General features: G+C 39.7%; 1 protein-coding gene and 1 long non-coding RNA gene across 2 annotated transcripts in view; one reads left to right on the top strand and one right to left on the bottom strand.

The window, feature by feature from the left end:
- The window catches only part of cblb (Cbl proto-oncogene B, E3 ubiquitin protein ligase), a 63,198-nt gene that overhangs the window by 3,970 nt on the left and 31,626 nt on the right, over positions 1-27,602 (top strand). Inside the window, exons 4-6 of the mRNA XM_068721232.1 lie at positions 18,356-18,502; positions 23,217-23,373; positions 26,424-26,545. Of these exons, the coding sequence (XP_068577333.1) occupies positions 18,356-18,502; positions 23,217-23,373; positions 26,424-26,545 (426 nt within the window). The remainder of the gene's footprint in view (positions 1-18,355; positions 18,503-23,216; positions 23,374-26,423; positions 26,546-27,602) is intronic.
- Positions 16,376-17,135, bottom strand: LOC137880077 (uncharacterized). The gene is made up of 3 exons (XR_011103785.1): positions 17,003-17,135; positions 16,622-16,756; positions 16,376-16,520 (listed from the first exon to the last, which is right to left on the bottom strand). It is a non-coding gene; the product is annotated as an uncharacterized lncRNA (long non-coding RNA).

Raw genomic sequence — 27,602 nt, 5'->3', positions numbered from 1 at the left:
GATGATTCGAGTGTGAAAGGCTCCAGTGAATCTCAGGAGCTCTCTCTGGTTACCATGTGCAGAGGGAAAATCCCCATGCACTTTACATCCTGTTCATATATTTCCTCTCTGGTTGAGCTCTCAAATAGTCACTCTGCAGATTTATTTATGCATCTTTGTGTGTTAATAGTGTTAACAGTAAACACTACACATTGCCGCAGCATTTACAGAAAAATAATAGATTTGAGATATCTAGAAAGTCAAAGTTGAATCACTTGACCTGTTATTCTGTACATTGATATTTGGCATTTTTTGATGATATTTCAAGATTCAAACTGCAACTCCCTTCATCTAGAAACGCAACACTAGCCTGTCACATTTTAGTCCGGTTTAAACAGACATTTCTAACCCGGCTTTTGACATCTTTCATACTTGCATTAGAGTCATGCAGGATGTGTCAGCCGTCCTTATAGATGGACTGAATTCTTTTTGATAAGCAGTGAGAGAAGTGCAGTTAAGTGCAGAATAAGTTAAGAAAGGTTTTTTTTTTTTTTGCTTACTCCTCCTGCTTTAATAAAGATCCGGAGTGCCCCTTGTTGCCTCTTTTTCATTTTCTCATTTATTACTTAAATGACCATTTTTTTATCAAAAAGTTACAAACACAGTACCATATCCAGTCGATGTTGCATTACATGGACACATTGTATTACTGGCAAAAACTATTTTGGATGACCTGTCCAGGATATAATTTCATTGTTGACTGGTGTTACTGACTTTATTGCAATTACTTTTATTACGTGAGGGTGAGCTGTTACTTGTTGGTGTTGCTGGACTCAACAAGTACCGTCTGCTGAAGGAGACTGACTGAGAAGTTTAAGCAGCTTCTCTTGTCTCCTCCACTGCTTTGACATATGCTATCAGACATACCGCTCCTATATTCAGGGCTGTGGATTGGCTCATTTCGGAGGCAGCGGGGTGTTGTAATGAACAGGAAGACTGTCCTATAACCAGAGGTCTTCTTTTAAAAACTCCGTTGTCTGCCAGCTTCCTCCCTGTGGAAGCGTAAAAACACTGGACCCAGACCAGCTCCAGGGGTATGGTTGTGACACCTTAAGGATTAATTAACTATTTTTTACTAAGTTCTACTTATTTATTAACTTGTGACATTTTTCTTTTTGCATTTTCATTAAATTGATTAAGAAACAACATAGACACAACCTGTTATCAGGTTGGTATTTTACTTTAAGTATTCATACTGACAGGTATGACCGTGGCTAAGTGGAGAGCGTGGCTGCCTTTCAATCAGAGGGTCGGCGGTTCGATCCCCGGCTCCTGCTCTACTAGTCTCATGTCAATGTGTCCTTGAGCATGACACTTAACCCCAAAATTGCTCCCGTAGCTGCATCTACGGTGTGTAGATAGATACTGAATTAAGTTGTAAGTCGCTTTGGATAAAAGCGCCTGCTAAATGACTGTAATGTAATGACAATTGTTGGATCTGAGTAAGGCCACGCATGTCATCGCAGCAGTAAAGCTAGCAACAATACAAAATATTGCAGACGAAGCTAGAAGAAGAAAGCTCTTTTCATCCCCTCACTGGAATCACATAATACTGGTGATGCAACAATGACTGTAATCACGATAAATTCCACTTCCCTCTGCTATGTAGTTTCATCACTAGGCAACCAGATAGATCTTGGTCAAAACATTTCAGACCTCAGCGCAGTGTCAAAGGACCATGTTCAGGCTGTCGTGTCTTCAAAGAAACGTATGCACGTGACAACGAACTGCTCTTAACTGCAACTCTTTATTAGCATAAGCCAGCCTGCACCTAACTCCAACAATACGGACTTCCTCTCAGGTTGCCATGCCTCAGCTATGTCCCCCGTGGGTCCTAAGTGCCTACGGGTACGCCTTCTTATTGTCATCAATCAAGCATACTATGAACATCTATGTACCAACATCATTCATAACGGATACCACACAGGCTTGCACTTGTGCATACATATAGTTACACCACACATCTTTCTACATGTTATACTGCTATTAAATGTGAATATGGTTTTTCATACTCAAATTTACTCAAATACTGAATGTCTTACTATCTAATCAATACAGTCTCAACTCCTTGTTAATATTGACGGATGCCCACTTGACCCCAGGGGCCCCTGGGTTTGTTCCCGGTAGGCCCGTTCCGTAGCCCATCCCTGCTTGTTAAAACAACTACAACAAACGTTGGTTTTGTGTTCGCTGTGGAGGCCCCTGTGGAGCATCCAACCTTGTGTCGTGAAGATCTTGATCTGGCTAGCGCGGGCATTTGCTTTGGAAGCTGGTGAAAGAAAGATGCAAGTTGGTCATAATTGGCTTCACTCACTTCAGTGGTTATACTTTTTGCAGTGGTGGCCCGCGAAATGTGACAGCAGTAGCTTGGAAAATAGTAATACGGAGCACTGAATTTGATGACTTTACTGTTTATCAGACCACAGATGAGACAAGAATTAGCCAGATAGCTTACCCCGCAGTCCCCCTGACTCAATCCCTGCTGCTATGAGACTACTTTCCGAGGAGGAGAGGAAGCGGCAGCTCTGGAGAGGGACTTTCAGATAGCAGCTGTAGACACTGAAATTCAGCCATCGCAAACCCCCAGGGACGGGGGTCTTATTGGCAGGGACAGAAAGTTTGATCAGCAAAATCCTAAAGGAAACACTGACAATGTATTACTTAAATAAAATAAACATATTACACACCAGTATAGGAGAAGGAGGGCCAATATAGGATCAGTTTTGAATCAATTTTCTTGTTCCAATTCCAATCTTGTTTGGTTATCATTCATATAGAGGCATAAATATGTATTGAGAATGTTTCATAACCAGTTAAAAACTTCTTGTCTGATTACAATGACCCTCGCTAAACCTTTAAAGACAAATTGGTTGTGTTAACAGTGGGAATTTTGTAGGTAGATACAACAATTTGTCACTCCGATAGATATAATAAATGATTGCAAATGTATCAGATTTAATTTACACTGTGCTGAATTTAAAAGGGAAATTTGTTGTGTGTTGTGTGTAATTAATGTTTACACAACACAAAATATCCTCTGATAAAGATGCATGAACGAAACATATTGTCTTTGAGGAAATAGCGAAGTGATGTGACATCTGGTATCACATCTGTCTCCAGGGCCATGGGTAGCCATGTGGCCTGCTGTGTCTTTGAGGCAGCCTGTCTAGCACAAGTCTGTTTCATACGCTTGATTAACTGCTGTGATCACCCCCAAACCTTTCTTCAGAGCTACACCCTTTTTTAAGCCATTTGATGTTCATGCGTCACACCCAACCCCCCAGCCTTCATTGTCCTAGTCTCCACATCAGACCACCTGATCCCCCATCCTGCTGCATCTTTCTTTTTCACATGCTGAGCAAGGCATGGACATGAATGTGAATATTAATTAGGAAATTGAAGGATGGTAGAAATACATTTTTTCAACTGTTATTGTTAAAAAGTTAAAGATTGCACAGGACCTTTCTGTTCCTACTTTAAATGTTCATGTCTCTTTAAGTTAATTGTCTTTGACCTTAAGTCTGAAAAACAAGTTTGTCTTTGTAGCCCAGGACCCTCACATCTTTTTCAAGAACAATCCTTTGGCATCATAAAGATAACTGAACTCAGAATCAGCTTTATTGGCCATGTACGCTTACGCATACAAGGAATTTGACTCCGGTTTTTCGTTGCTCTCTACGTACATACACAGAATTTACAATAAACAGGAAAGATGTAAGCATAAACATTTAACGACTATGTACAATATAAATATATATTCAAAAAGTGTGTATATATATATATATATATATATATATATATATATATATATATATATATATATATATATATATATATATATATATATATATATACTGTAAATATTAACATAACCCTATACAACAATGCAACAACAGTGTCAATGGAATTAAGGTGATTGTTAATGAGAGTAACGGTCAGCAGAAAGAAGCTGTTCCTGTGTCTGGTGGTTTTGGTGTACAGAGCTCTGTAGTGCCTGCCAGAGGGGAGGAGTTGGAACAGCTTGTGTCCTGGGTGTGAAGGGTCTGCAGTGATCTTTCCTGGCTGTTTCCTGACTCTGGAGGTGTACAAGTCCAGGATGAAGGGGCAGGCTGGAACCAATGATTCTCTCTGCAAACCTGACAGTCCGCTGTAGTCTGTTTCTGTCCTGTTTGGTGGCCGATCCAAACCACACAGTGATGGAAGAAGAGAGAGCAGACTCTTTATCTCTACATTAGAAAAGAGGCCTCGGTGTAGAAGATGAGTCATTTGCTTATTTGGGATGAAGTACATTGTGGTCAACAATGCACTCAATGGTCAAAACTGCTGATACAAACATTTTTTTAGCCAGATTAATCTTTTCTGAGATGATTGAAAACTCTTCTCAGGAGAGAGACCGGCTGCAACCACAGCATAAAATGACATTGACAAACACAACAGCTGTAGCTTTCATTACTCGCTGCTGCAAAGGATCAATTCACTGCATCCAATGTCATTTGCTGATTCTGAACAATTGATATCTGCCTCTGATAACTTGACCCAACCTTCAGTTTTATATCTACACACACACACACACACATATACATATACACACACACACACACACACACACACACACACACACACACACACACACACACACACACACACACACACACACACACACTCTTTCATGGCCTTCCAGTATTCCAGTACAGCCACAAAGCACATCTGAAGTGATTTGCACCGCAGAGCGTTTTATAGCCAGCCTTAAAAGTGCACTTCTTTTGCCAGGAAGCAGAGTGTCGCAGATAAAAGACAATTTCACCTCCCTCCCCAACCAATCTACTCGTCTGCCCCAATCTGATTGTGAATAACCCCTGACTCATGGTGGAGAGTGGAGGAACCGGATCAGTATTTTGTAACATTTTGATGTGACCAACATCATGTGATTCTTTTGGCTTTAAGAATACGTGAAGAAAAGGGTATTTCTAGATTACTCCATCACTTGAATATCATAAGCAAATAACTCATTTGTAAATATCTGTCTCTAGAAGTATCAAGGTACAGTGTAGCTCAGTGTTTAGTCTAATTTCACAGACTAAGCACAGATCAGGGAAATTATTTTAATATTTATGCTGGGAAAGTATGGAGGCCTTCCTGATCAGAGGTTGAACCTCTGCAGGCTTGACAATTGTTCGCTATACCTCATCAAAGTCATCATTTGGAATTATTCATCAGAAATCATCACCACTTTTGAAAGAAATAGAAGTGTGGTGAGCCTTTCCAGTTCAAGGAGAAAAGCCATGGATGAGTGTATAGTTGAATGAACTTTGAAGATTAGACTATAAATAAAGTTTGGGGGTCTTGTAGGTCTAGCATCAGCATTACTGCCAACTAGTTGAAGTTTGCTGTAGGCAAAGACCTTACGGTGTTGCCAGTATACTGTTGGGCTGAAATGGGTGATTACCTTACATTAAACCCTAAATACATGTTCCATAAAACCTGGGAAAGTAGCTATCGGCTCTGTCATGACTGTCAAATTTGTTCTGTTGTAGATTTTGGTTGGAACTTACCGTAATTCTCTATTTTAATTTTCTATCTATTAGTTTCCTATCTGTTGTTGTGCCCTCAGCTTAAACTTTGTCGTCACATAATACATGCAGACTTGAACAAAGTCTCCTCTTTTAACAAGAATATAAAATCTTTACAAAAGCAATATATTTACCTTCATTTGTTTAACATGTCACTTTAAACGGTGGCATTCAATTTACCTCATGTTTATAATTGATAATCAATATTTAGAGACAAAAGCATTCATATTTTTGGGAACTTTCAGTGTTTCTTAGTTTTCGGAGACTTAGTTGGACTCCATTGGCTATTATTGAGTTACACAATTCTGGAGACACCATGGCTTCTACAATCATATAGTTTCTATTTTTGAATGCCTGTTAACTTGAAAGTAGTCAGATAGCGGTACCGTTCACACACAACTGGCTGATTTGTGATGGGGAGTCTTGAGGTTGTTGTGGTTTTCACACTACATGACTGACTGGAGACAGAGGGTCACACACTATAAGATCTTTTACCAGGAGGAATCCCTGATGAGTAGGTCCGGTCTCTGAACTACGCTTTGTCACCAAATCACACACGAGAAGTGACACGGATGTAACATAGTCATGCCTGTTGATGTGGTCGGTGGCCCATCTGTCTCCACACGTCTCTACTGTTTCCCCATGTAGATCACTCACTGTGTTACTTTTATTCGTGCAAACATCCATCACACACGGTGCAACAACAACTTTGGTCCGTGTTGCAAATGCAACACAAAGCACACACAGGTACAGGCGACTCCTCCGCCATGTTTCCCCTCAACCCGTGTTCTGCGCTCTCATTGGCTGTAGCTCCCTGACAGACCCCCAACAGGTCCAGATATTTTGCCTGCTAAATGTCTAGAATGCGTCTGTGAGTTACCGGCAAGCCTCTTGTCTCGTGGATTTGGCTCTGATCTGAGGAAAATCCTTCTAAAGTCTTGTAGTGTGAACTAGGCTTTACCTGTGTATGGAAGTGATATGGTTGATTACTGAGCTGAAAGGACAGGAAGTTTTCCTGTTGTCACATTTCTCACCGTCTTAAACCACTTTGTAGCATAACTGACAAATTAAAATGAGGCAGCCTGTTATTTAATGCTCACTATATGAATCAAAATGATCTCTTGAAGCCACATGTTTATACTTTAATGTTTGTGCTTTGGTATCCGTTCTGTAGAACTCACATGTCAGTATGTCACAGCGAGTAATGATGTCATACGTTCCTGTGGACGGCTTTAAAGGCTGAGATGAGTAAGTTTCCAGAAAGTAGAACCACATAGGGAGGAAGTGGAGCACCAGAGAGGTGTGTGTGTGTGTGTGTGTGTGTGTGCGTGTGTGTGCGTGTGTGTGCGTGTGCGCGTGCGTGCGCGCGTGCGTGCGTGCGTGCGTGCGTGCGTGCGTGCGTGCGTGCGCATGTTTTAAGGGTCGTTGTTAGGCTTACTCACTGTTATCTGACTATGGCTATTATTGAGTTAATGACATCATTGACGTCTACAATAGTTTTTATTTAAACAAAATCTGCATTTCTTCTCAGTACTATATTCCTTTATAAGGTCATGGAAAAAATACTTTTATAACTGTATGACTATTAATACAATTATTCTATTTCCCCCACAACAAACCTCTCGTTCGACAGGAACAGTCCTCTATTACGACATCAGCAGGCTTACACAGTGAGGTGCCGACAGCCCTCATTTACTGTACTCAAACATAACTATGGCATTTGTTATTTTACTTCAGTACATTTTAAGAACAATATTACTGAGGCCACTGCAGAAAATTGATGAACATTCATAATCCAGGAATTCAAATTATAGACACCACTTACTATCTGTGTACCAATTTACCATATTGAAGAACAACATCCAGCCATATTGCAGGTTTCCATTTAGTTTTAAATGAATTGCCTTTTAGGGGCTCATTTTCTCTCTTCTGTCTCTGTCTTAATGGACAGTGTTCTGTAGTTCTTTTCTTTGACAAATGATTTGCCTAAATAATTGATGCTAATAACAATCCCAAGAAACAATAAAATCAGTGACTCCACTGAGTGCCCCTCCCTTCCCCTTTTCCTCCACCTTTTTGCTTTGACAAGTTATGTGTTTTCATTATGTTGCCACCACCTCTGCTCTCTGTACCTTCTTCAGCCTCATAGCAGCCGTTTGTTCTCCGCCAGCCTCCAATCATCCTGATATCACCAGCAACAGCATTTTAGAGATCTGATAGACATCTCATGTGTCTTATCCTTTTGTGAAGCCATTACAGTCCCTCATGGCCACTCTGCTCTCACCATATCTCTGCTGGCAGCTGCACGAACACATTCAAACACAAACGCACACGTAGAAAAACTACACTGGCCCATCCTGGCCCTACTAGATCAAAGCGTGTATCTTCATTCAGGTCTAAACATAAAAAGAAAAGAATTCATACAGGTTATCAACGTGGGACATATTCTAGTGAATATTCTATGATGAAACTGACATATTGATATTTTTTTCTTTGGTCTCCCCAAAAACATGTCTAGTATATTTTTATGGGACATGTACATCATTATTAACTGTCAGATCATTATTCGGAGACTTCTCTAAAAGTGGCCCAAATGTTTTGGAGGGAAATGTACATTGTCACAGTGAGCTGGAGGAACAACAGTTTGTGACGGAGGATAGTGATCTTGTTCAGGTGACAGGAAACCAGTAGGAAAAGAGATAGTGGGCGGTTGAGCTGCACAAGTGCAGGTGTCACCACAACAACGAAGTGACACCATGTAGGCTGGTATCAGCCAGTTTGGGTTTTGGGTGTAAAAGTGTTTGACTGTAAGATTGTATTTTATTTCAAAAGCCGCTGAAACGTGAGTGTTTTTAGTGAATGTTTTGGTGGAAACCTGTTTTGTTTTGTATGGTTCTATGGTTCTATCGATGGGTTACAGGTATATGAACATTGAAGGATGTCTGTAACAACTGTGTTAGTCAGCCAACAGTTTCTGGCCACTCTGAGTACATTAGCCCTAATGAATGGGCTGGCTTTCCTGGGGCGCCTTTCAAACGAGGCAGATTACACAACCAGTCTAATGGCCCAGGGCATGGCAAGGACACACTAGGAACCAAACCATGTAGAATGTTATTGCAGAGGACTAGAACATATAATCTGTTCTGAAATTTTTGTCCAGTGAAATGCTGCAAAAATAAATCTGTCTCATCATCAGTGAGCAGTGCAGTCTCATGATGCAATAAGCAAAGAGTAATACTGTATACCAGATATGACATACAGCTCAGCATGCTCTTTTTTTGAAAATTGAGTTCAAATCACAACTGTTGTGTAAGAATCTGCAGTGTTTTCCTCTGCATCCCAATGTTTTCGGCTGGTCCGTGCTTGATTAGTGGCCTAATGCTGACTGGAGAGCATGAAAGCATGAGCATGTAATTACTGAGACGGACTTGGCTTTGTCAGTGCACGCACGCACACGCACACGCACACGCACACACACACACACACAGAAGGAATTGTTGAAGGAATTGTAGTCTTTGTATTTTTTGAGTATGAGCTAGAGTTAGGAAGTTAAACATTTATTTTATATTGCTGTGAAAATCTCCTTCAAACAAAAAACACACCAAAAACTACATTTTACAAGATTACTTTTGAACACATTTTAATTTAATTATTTAAATTTACCTTTGCCCAATACTCATTTTACAGAATAGAGATTGAACGCATCACAATGTAACAACTTCTGTTAACATTAGCCGTTAGCTTCGTTATTTAGCCAAGCAGAACTGTGTTGAACATCAGCAAGAGGATAGCTCACATTAACTAGCTCTCCTCTTGACGATTTCACAGGCCATTCTCATACAGGGTTTGTAGCTATACCTACGGAAATGAATGTGCTGTAATTTGTAGATAATTAATAATTAGGGGCTGTTCGTGCCCCGTTTGAAATGAGACGTCAACTTTGATTTATTTGTCACTTTACTTCCATTCTAAAAAAATTTAGTTATTTCAACCTAAACCACAATCTTTCCTAAACCTAACTAAGTAGTTTTGTTGCCTAAAGCCAACTAAGTTGTCTGTGAAGATGGACATTTATTTTGAAAAGACTGTATACATGTGTTGGGACCATGTGCTTGGCTTCGCCATGTGCTCTGAGACAAAGAGACTGGGCCTGCCGATTCTGCAGGCAAGGCCCATCCTGATTTGGGTAGATAGCATTCAAACCCCCACCAGAAAGAAGTTCACATCTAGATTTGAACTCTTCACCCAAATGCAACGCAGTTTGCATCAGAGTGCATCTCCCCGCTCGAAGGACCGACTGATCAGACCACGAAATCAACTCATAGTAAGCTGACTTAAGGCGTCTGGGCTAGATTTAGGTCATTTTGTTTCTTATCTAGTTTGTGTTGCTTAAGTCATTTTTACAGCGTAGTGTGTATGCTCAACAATTGCCGAGATTAACGACCAATGTCGGTAATGTTGTGTAGAAACTACTGTGTATTTCATACTGCTGCAATCGGGTTGAGATGGTTCTCCGCTAGCGGAGGCGGAAGTTGTTTCTCATCAGTTCAGAGGTCAGAACGGCTGTGCAACTCAAAGATCGTCAGTCGTGTTTCTGCAGATGAGAGAACAATCTTCCGTTCTCCACCGCGGCGGGGAGGATCTTATTTTGTTCTTGGAGTATTTATTTAGTTTTGTTTGCTTTCTCTCTTCTTTTACTAACCCACACACATATAGCGCTAAGCTAATATAGCTCCGGGTGAGCTACACACACACACACACACACACACACACACACACACACACACACACACACACACTCCCTCTTACCACAGTTTGCTGATTTTAGATACCGTGCTCATAGATGTATAGTATTTATTAGTTTAGATATTAGTTCACTATGGATATGTGGTCTGTTGCTCGAACATAAACCTTCACTTTTCACTCTGAATGTGGAATAGTACTTCAACTATTGACATTGTGAGTGAATACTAATTATAAGACTTAGTTACAGTTTGGTTATTGGTGCCCCGTTATTATTAATAAATGTTAATAATTGTATTGATGTCAATAATTGTATTGATGTCAATAATTTAGTTTTTATATATGCTGATAACTCAAATGCGCTTCTTTTCGTTCCCAACACATGTAACAAGCCGAAATTGACCGATTTTGCTGATGGGCTTTCGTAGGAAAATGCACAAAAAATGAGGAGGTACTTTTAGTAAGTTATCATATGAACAATTTCAACGATGATTTGTTTTTCACAATGTAGCATTATCAGGGAAGAAATAGAACACAGAGTGTTTAACCACACATGTGTAGTACTAGTTTGCACATGTAGAGTGCCGAGCGGGCAGGATGTACGGAATGGGTAGCAAGTGACACACTCGCTGTATGGACTACTTGCCAATATCAGATCCAGATTTTTGGGCAGTACCGGAGGTATTTCTGATACTGGTACAAAACAATTCTAATAAAAGCAAATAGGTGGGTTTTGAATATTTTTTTTTTTATAGAGGGGAATGGGAGGGAGAATGTCTGAGGTGATGGGGAGAGAGTTCCACAGGGAGGTTGCAGGTAGGAGTATGTCAGTTTTTAAAGTTATTATAACTATTGTCACTCTAGTTTGTGTATATCATGGAGAGGGAAGCATTGGTGATCAGCTGCTGATGTCTTGTGGCTATTTTAGGGTTTGTTCAAGTGACTGACCCAGAAATGGATGCTGTTGTTTATTATAGTTCTGTTTACAACGATTCTACAGGGACTTAATTAATCTATGAAATGACTGAATTAAGATTTTGCCTTTCACCAGCATCAGTGGCTCAGACATGCTGCACAGTTTTGATTCATGCATGCTTGAACATGGGAGCCAAAAGTGCAGTATTTGATTCATCCTAGTTGTGTTAAGTGTATTTAGACAGTTTGACTTATTTACATGACTTCTGATTACTTTTAGTTTGTTTTAATTTCTACTTTGTTTTGCAACACAGTGGAGAACGACGAGAATCAATTTCTGGCATCTTTTATGTGAGACACAGGAAACATACCACTGAAGCTCTGAACTCACTGATAATGTACCTTTATTTTAGTACATTATCATGAGGAATCAGTGTTCTCAAACCAGAAGGACTTAACCACCAGGCCTTCGGGTGTCGTTTCACATGGTTACGCTGCATTAATTGGCTCTCACATAATTACTCAGCATTACCAGGAAATTAAACTCAACAAGACTCCACTAGCACATACAATTTGACAGTGCTGCACTGCTGACGTTATAACTGATTTAAGAATTGTTTCATTGAGCCTTTGTTACAGAAAGTAAGTATGTGATTGCTAAACCTGCATTTCACATGCACTGTGATTTTAAAGGTTGAATGTGTAAGATCTGGCCAGAATTTTTGTTTAAAACATTTGAAAAAAGAGCTAGCATTATCAACAGAATATGAAGAGGTTACAGTGTTGATGTGTTATGTCAAAGACAGAACTATCTATTGAAATGACCATGCTAACCAGTTAGCCCCGGCCGATAGCAATAGTGAGTTACTGTAGCGTCCAGTCTGTCCTAAGTCCACCATGGGCGGGCTGGTCACGTTGAAGGTACATGGTCCGTGTGTTGGTTAAATGGATTACGTCCAAAGTGGCAGGAACGAGAAAACAAATCGTATTTTGTCATTTCTGGCCTTTTGGATTTAATCCAATAAACAAACTTTCAAAATGTCCGTGGACTGTCCAGTTAGTGGCACAGCAAACACAATATAGGCCAACGCAACATGTGAAGATTATAAGATGGTATTATGTTGCTGTTAGTTAGTTAGTTAGTTAGTTAGTTAGTTAGTTGTTGACTTTTTCATTTTTTTTTTATATCTGATCACTGTAAATTTAGTCTACTGAAGATACACAACCTGTTAAGCCCGACGGACCCAAATTCGGGTCCGCTTGTAGCATTTACCGTCCAAAAAAGTCCATTTATGCATGTATTTATGAATATGAAAAAAAAATTCCCAAAAAAAATTCAAAATCTGGGTAAAACAAAAAATCTAAGACATTCTTACACACTCCAAACACCATTCTACACAAATAGTGTACGCAAATAAAAGATTTATCACAAAATCCCGCATTTCTAGCCATAACTCGCTCTTCTCCGAGTTAGCATAACAAAGCTAACGGTTAGCATAGGCAACCGATACAGCAAAAAGAATTCGACACAGATTCCAGAACTACCATCAGATCGTCTCTCCGGTAAACCCTCACAAGGCTGTGAGCAAACAAACACCAGAAACACAATGCGTAATATCCTTCAAAATCATCCAGAGCTCCTTACCTTTTCGTTGTTCTGCTGTATATCTCCGCTTAATTCCGTCAACAATATTTCTACGTATTTCCGGTGCGTCTCTGAAATGTCCCCCGTGCAGAAACAAGGGTCTGTCTAACAAAGGAACCGTGGGGGGATGGGATCGAATTCCGGCGATGTTGTGCGCACGGTTCAGGTGACGCGCCACGGTTTTACTCCCTACTGGCTAACGCTTCTGTCAATCAAAATCACGATGTGTTTGTTAAAAAGCCAGGACTCAGACGCTTCTAAGGAGGGTCCATTGACTGAAATCGACCAACCATAGGCTGAGCTATGAGACCTGGACTGGAAGCCAGATGAGAAAATCCCATGGATGACAGACATAAACAGGCTCAGAGAGGATCCAGGCTCTCTAAATGATGCCAAACTGCTGCATATGGATAGATTGAACACTATTAGCCATAAAAGAAGTGAAATATATAATTATATACTATATAAAATTACAGTGGAACAGCTGGAACCAAATGACATTTTGGTTGACCTCGGCTGAAATCTCTGCACTCAGACCTCTCTAGCGCTTGAATGCTTCACTTTATCAAAGAAAACATTGTGCAGAGAGACTTTCAAGCCATTGGGCTATGATCTGGGAGAGGTTTGAGCTTTCAACTACAACATTAAAAAAAATGTCTTATCAAAATTGGATTAATTTTAAATCGGAGATAAAGAATTTCAATTTGTGCTGTGTTCCATCTTAATGTTCTCTTAACCAGTAACATATATACTGATATTTACAAATCAGAACAAATTTCACAAGGGTCAGCTTTCTAAAATATAAAAACTATTAAAATACACCTTATATTTAGACGAAAATCACTCTCTTTACTATGGGTTGCAAAAATTGAGGAGAGGCCTACAAATAGGCTTAGGGCTTAATGGGTTTTAAAGGTTAATTTTAGGAAATGCTTAAGTAGTTTCCACAGTGACCCATAGTTTTGAAGCAAACGTTACATTTACATTTATTTATATGGGGACTATTTTTTGGCAGCAGACTAGTAGCTGTCACCCCAAACACAGAACTGCTTAAAATAATTGATTGAGTAGAGTAATTGTTATGTGACACCGGTGAGTTGCGATAAACAAAACTTAGCCTGTTTTTGTGCAGTTTCAAAAGAAGAATTAAAAGTTTGAATGATGTGCTCCAGGTACAACACACGCACACGCACACATAAAGCTTGTTATCAGCACCCCACAGCCAGTGTGCTGTCTTTGTCCCACACACAATCACACCTTTGGGCAAAGTCAACTTAGTGTGTGTGTGTGTGTGCCTGCGTGTTACCTTGGAGTGTTTACAAACATACAGTCTAATCTCACACGGAGCTGGAGACAAATCCAAATTCATGAGGAGAGGGAGGCAGGAATCACCGACACTTCACATAGAAAAAGCTAAAAAAAATAACTCTCCTGGAGTGTCCTTCCTACTTCCTTCAGGATTTAGGAATATTGCTAATTTATATGTGGCTGCTGGGCTTTAAGGTCAAACTCCACTATCCATATCTCAGCCATTTCAGAAGTACTCTCACAACACACCTACCAATACTTCATCAAAGTCTGATGTCTGAGAAAAATATTTAACTAATAATTTAATAATCTCTCCTTCTGTGACAGTGCTCTGCTCTGTTTTATTAATTCAATTTAAATGCAAATTCATATTTGTACATTGTACAGATGGAATGGAAATAGGATGGAAAATACCAAATTACGTAGTGAAGTATTTGATAAAGACTCTACCACTGCCAGTTTGATGTTACTTCATAGCTGAATAATGTTATCTGTAATGGAAATATGAAAGAATACCATAATAAAACATATATACAGTAATAATAAGTATAGTAATAGTATAATTGTTATATTTTGATACAGTGAAAGTAATGCAGTATAATGCAATATGATATCGTGTTTAGATTTGTTGCTACAACTTATAATTCTCCTATAGTAATAATAATATGTAATCAAGGACATGGTGCAGGTGTATTATTGTAAAGTGCTTGTTTAAATGTGCACATTAAAGCCAAAACTGGGTAGTCTGCAGTATTGTTGTCCATATGTACTAGTCACTAAAAACAATGTACCCACTTATGGGTAAAGGAACTACTTAAAAGGTCAGATGGGTCAGCACAGTGTGTGGTTTATTTGCTGTCTATGCTGCAGGGCTAGATTTTACTCATATTTAAGTTCTAGTCAAAGTACTGCTCTCTCCACTGTTGTCCTATTGATGTTGATGTTGCGTGTCCTACTCCCTTTTGTTTCCTGCAGTCTACAATGAGCTCATTTGTTTTGCTAGCGTTAAGATGGAGGTTGTTGTCCTGGCACCCAGATGTCAGGGCTCCGATCTCCTCTCTGTAGGCCATCTCAACACCGTTGGTGATCAGGCCGATGACTTGTCGTGTTGTCGGCAAAATTAATGTGCAGTTTTGTAAAATGTAAAAAAAAATGGGCAAGGGCCTGAGAGATGAAACCACGCCCACGTTTGTAAGACAAAAGCCTCATGACATCTACAGCAGCTTGGAAAATAGCGTAATGGCATGGGGCACTGAATTTGGATTTTATTGTCCATCAGACTATAAATGAGAAAATAATTACACCCCGTGGTCCTTCTGCCTCACTCCCCACCGCTGGGAGACTACTTTGCCTGGAGGAGAGCAGGTGCCAGCTTTGGAGACAGACCATAGCGGCTGTAGCAACTCAAATTTAGCTAACGCAAACCCTGTAGCACCTCCGTCCTCGGAGTGGCCTCTGCTCTCCTGAATATTGGGTATACTGTATGCTTAACAGAGCATAGCCTGGATGTGTCTACAACACTGGATTTGGAGATGGTTGTTAGAGACTCCATCTCTGTCACTACAAGGCTAATGGCCAAAAGCTTATTCAAAAACCCGTGTTGGTATAATAGCTTAGGGTGGATGATGGTGGTGCATACAAGGGCAATATTTGGAAAAATCTGTCTCTTACTTTTTCTTCTGAAAGTTCAGCCTGATTAAGGCCAACACTGCAAACCTGACTATTGTCTGACTATTAAACAGTATATATTATAAAGAATCACTGTTACTGTGAAGTAGGGATGGGTATCTTTTGGTTTTTTTTCTGATACCGGTGCTAAAACGATACTTTTAAAACGATACTGGTGCCTAAACGGTGCCTGAACCAATACTTAAAAAAAGAAGCACAAAACGACGATTGACGACATTAAAGAAAGGCTTTTTTTATTGCCAAGGCAATTTGTTTTCTTCAAATTGAACAATATATTAACTGTTTAAAGGATACTATAAATATAAATAAATACAAAATGCTTCAAACTTTTTAACTTCAAACTATGAACATTATATTAACTGTTAACAACAGTTTACAGTATACTTAAATAAATATAAATAAACTTCAGCAATTCTTTTGCAGAAATATGAGCATATTTGCCTTCTCTGGCAAAATATGACACCTCTCCTGACTAATTGCATGTCCTGCACAGGAGAAAACCCTCTCAGATGGTGTGATGAGGCCTGTACACACAGGGATGAACTAGTGTGTTGGACAGATCATCCCTGGATGGGGGTCGGTAGCGAGGATTGAGGGCAGTGGTCATCTCTCTGTGTAAATTCAATTTGAGGATATTTATTAGTATTTTTGACGAATTGTCTTAATGGAACAGATTTTATACAAATATTGTTTTCACATCACTTTTTTTTACCTGAACCATGGCGATTCCACAGTGGAAAAAGAATGCAGTCCCTTGACCACACATCTGGTCACAGACCTGTGGAGTTCCTCCACCTTCTCTTTTGTTAAATGAGCCTTCTTTGCCAAGGTGAGCCAGCTGTTGAAGCTGGAGAGCCAAAAATATAAACATAAATAATGTTAAATATTTTACAGGCAACAGAAGCATCACTGCACATGCCATCGCTAGTTTCATTAACATTACACTGACTTGCTATGATGGCGGCAGGTAGCCTACCGTTAGCTAGCTAGCTAGCTAGCTAACTTAAACATGGTTATAACGCCTAATTTATCATTTGTTATTAGGCCTACTTTTAAAAAATCCAAGATTTGCAATCAACGTTACATTACTAACCTGAGGTAAGGCTGCTGTTGTCATCATCGGGCTCCACTTGTTCAGGGTTGAGACCAGTCTCCCCATCGCCGGGGCCAGGGAGGCCCACACTGCCCGCTGTGGTGCTTATCATGGGCTCACGCTCACGCAGGCAGTCGAACACGGTGCAATGCCTTTTAGTGCGAAATACAGCCACACTTTTGACCGTTTACCTTTCGGCATTTTCTCTGTTAAAAGGTTGATGGCTAGCTAGTTACTGTAGCTATACAAACGGTAGGCTATCGTTACCTGCTGCCAGGACGGAGTCATCAAAGTAGTGTAACGTTAACTAGTGCAAGTGAGGTGATGCTTATGTTGGCTGTAACGTCCGTTTTAGGCCAGCAGTGGCAGTATTTCAATCGGATCAGGCACCGAAAGGAAGCACCGAAAACTGCGTTGCGTTTCGGTCCGGTAGGCACCGGTCGTATAGGAACCGGTGTTGGCACAGGTTTTCGGTACCCAACCCTACTGTGAAGTGTGAATACAGACGCTGCTATTTGTTATTCGAGCAGACTTTTGAGTTGACTTTCTTACTGTGATTGTGAACAGTATTGGAACTGGACTGTTTGGGTCATGGGGAAAACAAAGCGGACTATTTACTGAGTGGACTGAACTCAGAGACTCTTGAACTGCTTGGTTCAATACACCTGTTGAAAACTGAATGAAGCGGTGTTCTACCTGGTTTTATTTGGTTTTAGTTGAGGTATATTTAATTGCTACTGCTTTTTTGTATTGTATGGTTTGACTAAGCTATTTTCATTCTATTTTATAAATATTATTTGTCAGACGTGACAACTGGCACCCCTCTTCATTTAAAAGACAACAGTGTGACTTCCCTCAACATGATATTTACTTTTATTAAAGGTTTTGGCTTGTGCTACTCAGTCAAAGATGGTTTGAAACAAGCAGCAAGTTGATTCGAGCAAGTGTCAGAAGTGTGACCTTCGTCACATCATGTGTCATTTTCAACACATTCCGAGTGATATAACACAGACAGTTTTTCATGTTCAGTTTTATCTTATCATGTGTCGGATGTGATATATGATGTGTGATACAGCACACATACCCTTCAATTTACTTTTTTGTAATTAATCTTCTCGACTTTTGAGACATTTTGTGGAATTTATACAGTTTTTTTTAGATTTGCTTTAAATTTGATCTCCATACTAAGTTTTTTGTAATGGGCTAAGTGAGTGTCAGAAAGATCAGTTTCTACCAGTAAACCAGTCAACAGAATTTTCAAATACGTCCAGAATCCTGAAGCTCAAATTATTTCCATGTCGACCTGTTGACTGCAATAAAGGTTTCTTCTCTCTTCTGGCCTCTTTTGTGCAGGAGGAACCTGACCAAGCTGTCTCTGATATTCAGTCACATGCTGGCTGAAATCAAAGCCATCTTTCCCGGAGGACAGTTCCATGGGGACACTTTTAGGATCACCAAAGCTGATGCAGCTGAGTTCTGGAGGAAATTCTTTGGAGAAAAGTAAGCTTCACCTGATGTTAGCTTCTCCTTTTGCAGCTTTGAGTTGATGCTCCCCATTTTGGTAGATCAAGATTTTATTCTGTGATGAGGTCAGGATCTTTATGATGTCAGTGTTTGTGGATGTTTGCCGTTTTTTCATCCCCAGGATACTATGACTTTCTTGATGGTTCAAACATGCATGCCGTTTTCCAATATCATGACATGAGGGAGAGATGCTCTGATGTTGGAGCACCTCCAAGACAGCGTGGCAGGCTGTCACACTGAGAACTGAGAAAACACACACACACACACACACACACACACACACACACACACACACACACACACACACACACACACACACACACACACACACACACACACACACACACAGCTGAGGGCAGCCGCAGTGTTTCACCTGTCTTTCTCACTAACATGTACAGCTGAGACAAGGTCATGACTTTGCTCATGTGCGCCTATACAACCTTTCCTATTTATCAGTTTCAATCTACATTGTCTTTGTGTGCAAAAACAAACTGTATTTGGAGTTTACAGCTGTATTTGACAGCTTCACATTTTGCCTTCCTTAAGTGACATTTGTTTGCAGTTTGAAGGACTGGCAGATCAATTTATCACTTCCTTTGTGCCAGTTGCAAGTGACCATACATGACACTTTATTTATCAGTGCTGTTTTACACTCTTGTTTGAACAGCTTCATTTTAGGGCTGGGCGATATGACTAAAATATTTTATCATGGTACATTTCTTTTCATATCAGGGTAATAGCATGTATAATGAGACAGTAATTGTTCTGTACATTTAAGGAAGAAAGGGTTTTAAATGACCATACTGTACTTCATTAGATTTGATGATTTTTTTCATTTATTTGGAACTTCTATACAAACAAAATAGCTTCACATGAGACAACACTTAAAAAATAAAAGTCTTTCAAAATAGAAGTTCTAACGTGTCTGAGAACAATAATTGTGTTAGCTGTTATTTGTGTCAGACAGGTTTTAAGGCTTACAGGTGCAAATATATACCAGCCTGACCTCATCATCTTATATTTTTAAAAAGCTGACAAAACACTGTCTGGTAATTATGGAACCAGAGTTCTTCCTCATCTTGGGTTGGTTGGTAATCCTTCTCCTGCTCTGTATTTACAACTTCACTCTCCTCCATGTCTGCCCAAATCACGTTGCCTTGTGAAGCGGCTGGATTTGCAATAGCGCACGATCGAACAAGAATAACTCCCACGGTGGAAACAGTATTGTCAAATGTCTATCATTGCCAATGCCACTTTGTTTTACTTAGAAGGTTAAGGCGCTTTAAAGAACCACTAATTATTCTTTAAGTAGAAGTAAAGAGTCATTTAAAGGTTTGAGTGGTTCTTCAAATCATCACCAAAGAACCATTTTACAGAGCAGAAGAGAAAGGCTTGATCAATGAAGGCGAGTCGCATATTCATATACTGAACTCCCTAAGTAAAGACGCACTGACTGCATTGCCTGAATGGATTCAGGATATTGGGATTACCAGAAAACACTTAAATTTGAGATTAAAGGGAGTAAAACAAAAAGTTTTCACTTTTCTTTCTGTCTGTTATTGGGGCAGCTGTGTCAGGAGATAGCGCGAGTTGTCCTTGAATCACAAGGTCGGTGGTTTAAACCTTGTCTCCTCCTGACCGCATTTCAAAGCAAGACACTGAACCCCAAGTTGTTCCCAGTGTTATTCCATTGATGGATTGGAGCCTGTCATTGCCATATCATGCTTACAATAATTCAGTTTAACACCTGACTTTGTTAGCTGGGATATTGCTGTAGTATCTAGGATTCTGATGAAGGAGAATTTATCATCCTTGTATTGTTGATTTCCATTGCCTGCAAAAGGTCAATATTGCATGTGAAATAGCCTTAATAATTTAACTTCTTAGGTAAAGTACTGAAATGTCATAATAATCTGTTGTTTCAATGGCTGCTGGCATTGACAATGAAGGGGATTCTTTATTTTCTGGTTCAAGTAATGTTGAGTTGTTTGGTACTTTCCAAACACACTGCTGTCAATATGAAATGCATTCTTCTTCTGAACCAACCAGGAGTCAAAAAAATTATTGCCGCAAGTGAAGAATAAGCGGCTCACTCCTATGGATAATAAAGTGTAGGATGTTGGACATGGGAGCCCCCCAGGGCCCCCTCCTATTCACACTGTATAACCATGACTTCTACCCCAAACACGAAGAAAGCTCTATTGGGAAGTTTACGAACGACACCATCATCATCGGCCGGATCGCAAACAAAGATTCATATAGACTTCATATAGAGAGGAAATCAACAATCTTTCAGAGTGTTGCTCAGAGGACAACCCAGTGCTCAATGTCAGTAAAACCAAGGAGCTGATTGTTGAATTTAGTAAAAAAAAAATGGAGGTGAAAACAAAAATCAGTGTCTACATCAATGGAGCTGAGGTTGCGCTAGTGAACAGTTTGGGTTTGAGAATCAGTAACAACCTGACGTGGTCCTCAGGCAGTGAAGACAGCTCAGAAATGGCTGTATTTCTTAAGCAAACATAAGAAGTTCTTGTTAACTTTTACAGAGCGCAATAGAAAGCTTCTTGACTGAACCATTACTAACTGGCATGGGATGTGTATGGCCCAGGACAAGACTGCTCTACAGCGGGTGATTAAAACCGCCCAAAACATCATTGGTACCCCTCGACCAAGCAACAGTGATATTGGTGAGGTGAGGTGAGGTGCCTGTGCAGAGCCCAGAGCAGTGCTTAAAGTGGGTCGGTACTCATGCATTTTAGTCTTCGTGGTACCGTGACTTTTCTTGTGCACTGGCACCTCTCACAAGCTGCTACTCTTTTCTGCCCTCTCCATATCAGGTTCTCCGATAATGATGATTCGTAATGGAAACTCCTAACGGCGCAGCACCAGCATTATGAACTTAAACATAAAAACAATTTGGAGAGCATCATGACGAGCTGACGCGTGATACTGCTTAGAGTAGGGGGTTGAGAAGTGCTGGAATTTCTTTCTGAACAAATTTGATTAATGAAACATTATTTTAAAGTTTTCTGTATCTGCTCTTTTGATTTACAAAATATATGATTTAACAGGGCAATTTCCAGAAAAATATACTGTTCTGACAAAGAAATGCATGGTGAAAAACCTGCCTGGTGTTGATTCCAGGCTGTAAGCATCCTATAATATTTTATAGTTATATTGTAGGCTACAAATAACACAGGAAAGCACTTAAACTAATAACATTACTGGTAAATATGAAAACACACCATAATCCTATAATGTTTCAGTTGGAATATTATTTGTGTATTATATGCCTACTATAGAACATGCATAGCCCAGGTATAATAATATAACAATAAAACACAACTGACACTGAAATTAACAGCGTATGTATTTCCTCACTCCAGTGCTCATGGCCGAGAGGTAAATTAAAAAGCACTCAAGGAGAAAATGTTCATCTGGACATATTTCTCTTGAGCCTCTGTAAATGTCCTGATAATGGAGCCGTCTCTCCTCATTTTGGTTAGCCTTGTGGAGTTTCAGGGTGTCACCTTAAGTGCAAACACACGTTTCCATGCTGAAGAGGCTCCTCTAGTCCGCATGTTGATGTGCCCTTGGGCAAGATATTAAACCCCAAATTGCTCCAGAAGGCGGTGCCATCAGAGTGTGAATGTGTATTAGTTTAGATCCTGATGGGCAAGTGGCACCTTGTATGGCAGCTTCTGTCACCAGTCTATGAATGTGTGTGAACCTGTAGAGTAAAGCTCTTTGAGTGGTCAGAAGACTAGAAAGGTGCTATATAAATGCAAGTCCATTTACCATTTAAACAGAGTTATCGCGCTCACACCAGTTTGGCTGAGAGGGAAACACAAATGTACATTTAATTTATCATTTTATACAGTCAACGACATAGGTCTTTTTCTTTCTCCCTTGTAATGTGACACATCTCAATCTTGATGCAATAAATCAGAAGTATTTTGTCTCCCTCTGTGTTATCTCCACCTTAATGTTCTGCAGCATCTTGAGATCATTATTAACATACTGTGTAGGGTTGAGCTTCAGCAGATGGTGGGTCACATATGTAACAGACCTCTGAACATGTCTTTCCTCGTACAAAACATGTTGTTTGTAACAGGACCCTTCATGTTTAGTGCTACAGCATGAACTAATCTCTCTACAGGTGCCTTTTTTAATTGAAGAGTCTGTGTTGCTGCCCAGTAACAGTGTATGTTGCTGCAATAAAAGCTTTTAACTGCGTCAGAAAGTAAAATGCAGTAGTGTGAGATTAACTTCTTGTGTTTGGCCACTTAGGCTGCTGATCAGTTGCCTCATACATTTGGTAGAATTGGCATCACCAACAGTTTAATTCTAAAAGGCAAAGTTCTATCAGTTGTGGGTGAGACACCTTGGTATCTATCTACCACCAGCCTTCACCATCACTTTAATATATAACCCTAGAGAAAATGTTTTTCTGTTATTTTCATTGTTTTATCTAATCTCAGCCACAAGAGCTGTATGGAACAAAAGTTCTACCCGGTCTATGAGTCTACACATCAGCTGTGCATTTGTAAATTTTGCTGAAACAGAACATCCATTTAATTTACCAAATGTACATTTATATCAATAAAGAGGTATTTTTTGATAAAATACCCATTGTCTCGCAAGTTGCTGTATCTTTGCTTTTACGATTTGACTTGTTGCTCTCTTGCAGGACAATAGTGCCATGGAAAGTCTTCCGACAGTGCCTTCACGAAGTGCATCCCATCAGCTCGGGCTTGGAGGCCATGGCCCTCAAATCCACCATCGACCTTACCTGCAACGACTACATTTCTGTGTTTGAGTTCGACATTTTCACACGCCTCTTCCAGGTTGGTCAAAATATAATGGTTCAATGTGTCATGAAAGTAGGGGAAGCTATTTCATACCGGAGTAATCGTTCCTGAGAACCCAGAGGACGAATAGAAAACATGATGACAGAAGGATGTGTGTTGAAAGAAGTGTCATTACATGTGTTAACAAGCAATGCGCTTGCATGTGTAACTATAAATTATGAATGCAGGGCATTTTAGAAACAAAAATAGCTACATATCAGATTATTAATATTAGATTGAATTTCCAATCTCACTAAGCACAAAAGAGGAACATTAGCACAAGAACGGAGAGAGTATTAAGAAGCAACCCAAATAACAGTACATGACATGCTCCAATGTACTAATGGACTCTTTCATTTTGAACCTTCTTATTGTACTTTTCTAACATGTTCATTTACAGCATACAACACCATTGGTTCCATAAACAGAATGTGGACAAACACACAAGCAGAATTAATACAAAGAAGCCATAAATATGCAAGGAACACTGAGGAAGGGGTGAGAAAGGAGGGTCAGGGAATCTATGCTTTATATTTTGATACAAATTTGTGCTCAAAGTAGGAAAAAGGTTTCCAGACATCGTAGTTGAGCCTCTTGTATGATGTTCCGTAATACTTGCCACACATTTAGTGAGTGAGTAGTGATGGCTAGGCAGATTTCCATTGAATCAGCACTTACATTTGCAACTAAGTGTGAACTCTCTAGGAGCTACTTCAAATACTGCTTTTCCTGGGTCTGCTCGTATCTCCTTTTAAAGATGGCAGACCAAAATGGTACCAGAGTGGGACAACGCCACAGTGGTACAGAGTGGCTTCGTCTTGTAACAGCAGGAGCCGGTCTTATCAGATCCTGGGATCATCTTTGCTAGTTTACATTTACTGAAAAATAGTCTGTGTTTTACCTTAAAATTAAATTAACCATTCATAATAATTCATATGGATTCTGAATAGATTCTTGAAAGTGCAGATTGATTCAGAGAAGGGGAGACCATTTCTTCAATTGAACTGACTAATCTAAAAACAGTATCGGGCCTCTTTGTGTAGGATCCACATCTAGAAACATCTCTATCCAACCATATGTTGATGTTGATGATGATGCAAAGGAAGCAACATTTTTTTTAAACTTGCCCATCTTAGAGCTAAACCAAGACAATATTTTCAGTCTCAATGGGGTTTGTCAGGCTTTTCTTGCTAAGATGTAATGGCACTGCACTGTAGAAAAACTGCTCTATATCTGCCGAAAATTGTGATGCCTACCATATAATAAAAAGCTTGGATGCCCAGCCACATACCATTTTTGTTTAAAGCAGCAGAAGTAATGTTTGACTATATGCAGATTCACAATGAGGGTGGCTTTTCACCGCTGCTATATTTTACCAATTACCTCACACCAAAATGCACAACGACTGGAACAGTGTCACACAGCAGCACACGCAGGAAAACAACCTTATGTATGGCATACCGTAAATTCATAGAATAGCAGCAATATCAATGTCAAAAATATTTTGTGTTTGGTTCTATTTCTTTGCTTGTTTGGTGTTTGTGTGTGTGTGTGTGTGTGTGTGTGTGTCTCTCTCATTGCTAGGCTTACTCACTGTTATCTGACGAAGGTTTTCTCTTAATATGCTGACACACATTGTGTGGAATGGACCATGGAGTATTTCCTCTATGACTCGCTGAACTTGGACCCAACTCACCACAGCGTTTACTTAAACTGCTGTAACCTATTGAAGGATTACAAATACAGCCATAATCACCTCTCAATGTCTTTACATTAGATTTTTTTTAAAGAATCGTGACAAAGACACATACTGAGTGGAATATTTTTAAGTGGAAAAATCAACTTGTCAGTGGACAAACTAAGGGTGACACTTACAGACTGTGTGTGTGTGTGTGTGTGTGTGTGTGTGTGTGTGTGTGTGCGCGTGCGCACGTGTGTGCGCGTGCGCACGTGTGTGCGCGTGCGTGCGTGTGTGGGCGCTGAGGCTTTAAAGCAATGTTTTACTTTGGCAGAAGTCTTTGTACTTGGCATGCTTAATCTAAACAGGAAATTAGTATTATTTTGAAGATCATTTTTTTATTAGGATCAGTGTCACAATACTGTGGGTTGTGTTTTTCAAGTTATGAAGCATAAAAAAAGAAAAAAGCTAAGTGAAACCTCTGATTCACTGCTGATTTTCCATGAACTCAAGGGTGGCCAGTGTGCTTAATAGTGCAACATGGTCTACTAACGAAAATATAGAAGTGGGTAGGAATTGCAATTGACTGACTATTGCTGCTGATGGTCCCCCGTGGTCAACCTCATGCCCCTGGCCCTGGTTGATACCAAACCAGCTACACAGAAGATCATGTCCCTGGTGAGCTCCAGCTAACGGGCAGGATGGAAGTGAATGTTGTGGCACTTGGCTCTACCTTGTAGCTAACTGGCAGACCCCCTCAAGTCCTCCAAACATACTGCCCCACAGCTTTATGCTCTTAATCCAGGGATCTGATGTAAACAGCTTATCTATCAATGACAATGTTATTTTTTTCGAGAGGATATTTATGTAGAATTTTTGGATTCAGAATTCAGTAGCAAGTATGGTTGTCATTCAGGAAAAAAACATTTGTGCTGGCCAGTCATAAATAGATGCAGATGCTAAATTGTTTTCCCTTAACTGTGTGCTTTGTCGGATGTCAAGTTCTCCTTTTATTTGTATGAAATGCAATGAACATTTTCTTTTTTTTTTTACAACACATCATTTATTAAGTTTTTCCCGCTGAGCAGTCAAGTAAAGCGATTGTAATGACTGTCCTGCAGAAAACCTTAAATCAGCCGGCTGCAGTGCACAAGCTGCTTCACAAACCCCTAGTTGTTGAGCTGGCTAGATATCAGACACCTTGGGCTCTGCATTATCTCTCATTTAGGATTCAGATTCAGTCAAGTCAACATATTATGCCATTACCTTCTCTCATTTGTGTCGGAAGGACTGAACTCAACTGTATGCTGAAAATGTTCAATGCATATTTATCTGTGTAGTTAAATAAACATTGGATGATCTTTTTCAGCCGTGGGGATCAATTCTGAGGAACTGGAATTTCCTGGCAGTGACACACCCCGGCTACATGGCCTTTCTGACCTATGATGAAGTCAAAGCCCGACTGCACAAGTACATTGACAAGCCTGGCAGGTATGGCAACTGTGTGTGTGTATTTGAAATACTTAATACAAATTTAGTTTAATTGTATTTCTCTTTAACATTACATATTCAGCACTAAATGAGCAACAAACAAAATTAAAGTTACAAAAAGTATATGTATATATATGTATGTGTGTATGTGTGTATATATATATATATATATATATATATATATATATATATATATATATATATATATATATATATATATATACTGTATATGTATATATATGTGTGTATATATATATATGTGTATATATATACTGTATATGTATATATATGTGTGTATATATATATATATATATATATATATATATGTGTATATATTAGGGCTGGGCAAGTTAACGTGTTATTATTGCGTTAACGCATTAATTAATTAACGCCGACAATTATTTTATCGCGCATTAACACATTTTTTTTTTATGCAATACACACCGTTGATGCCAGCAAATCACCCAAACAAACGGTGGAGGGAGTCTTCATCAGACTACGTTGATGCTGCGTGTGGGAGAAGTATAGATAAACAAAAGCAAGACAAGCTAACAAATACCACAGAGAAGTGGATAGATACAAACTGTAGGCATTTAGTATTGTGAAGATGTCGGTCTGAGGAACGTTCTTAGGATCAGCGAATGACGGCACGTATGAGCCTCCCTCAAGATGCACCGTCACAAGAAGAACATATGAGTTGTATGAAAAGGAGAGGATTACAAAAGAGACGGCGTTACAACGTGCACCGGCTGTTGCTCTCACTGGAGACTACCGGACATCGCTTGGTAACCATCATCACCTCGGAGTTACGGTGCAATATATTGATGAACAGTGGGAGCTGCATTCACATGCTCTGACTGTCATGAAAACAGAAGACAGATATTTTGCTGAAATGTACGCGGAACATTTTATTCATGTTGCACAGCAGTGGAATTCAAATAAAGTCAGCACACTGAGCACAGATAGTGAAGAAATAGAACTGCTAACTGTGTAAAGGGAATACTGCTGTTAAAAAGAACCTGATTTGTTTAAAGTGTTTGCAAACCAAATGTTATTG

This window comes from Cebidichthys violaceus, unplaced genomic scaffold (assembly GCF_023349555.1).
Source record: "Cebidichthys violaceus isolate CVI_PGR_0920_01 unplaced genomic scaffold, fCebVio1.0.p SCAF_27, whole genome shotgun sequence".
Taxonomy (NCBI): domain Eukaryota; kingdom Metazoa; phylum Chordata; class Actinopteri; order Perciformes; family Stichaeidae; genus Cebidichthys; species Cebidichthys violaceus.
The sequence above is the reverse complement of the archived record's forward strand: the minus strand, read 5'-3'. Positions and strand labels throughout refer to the sequence as shown.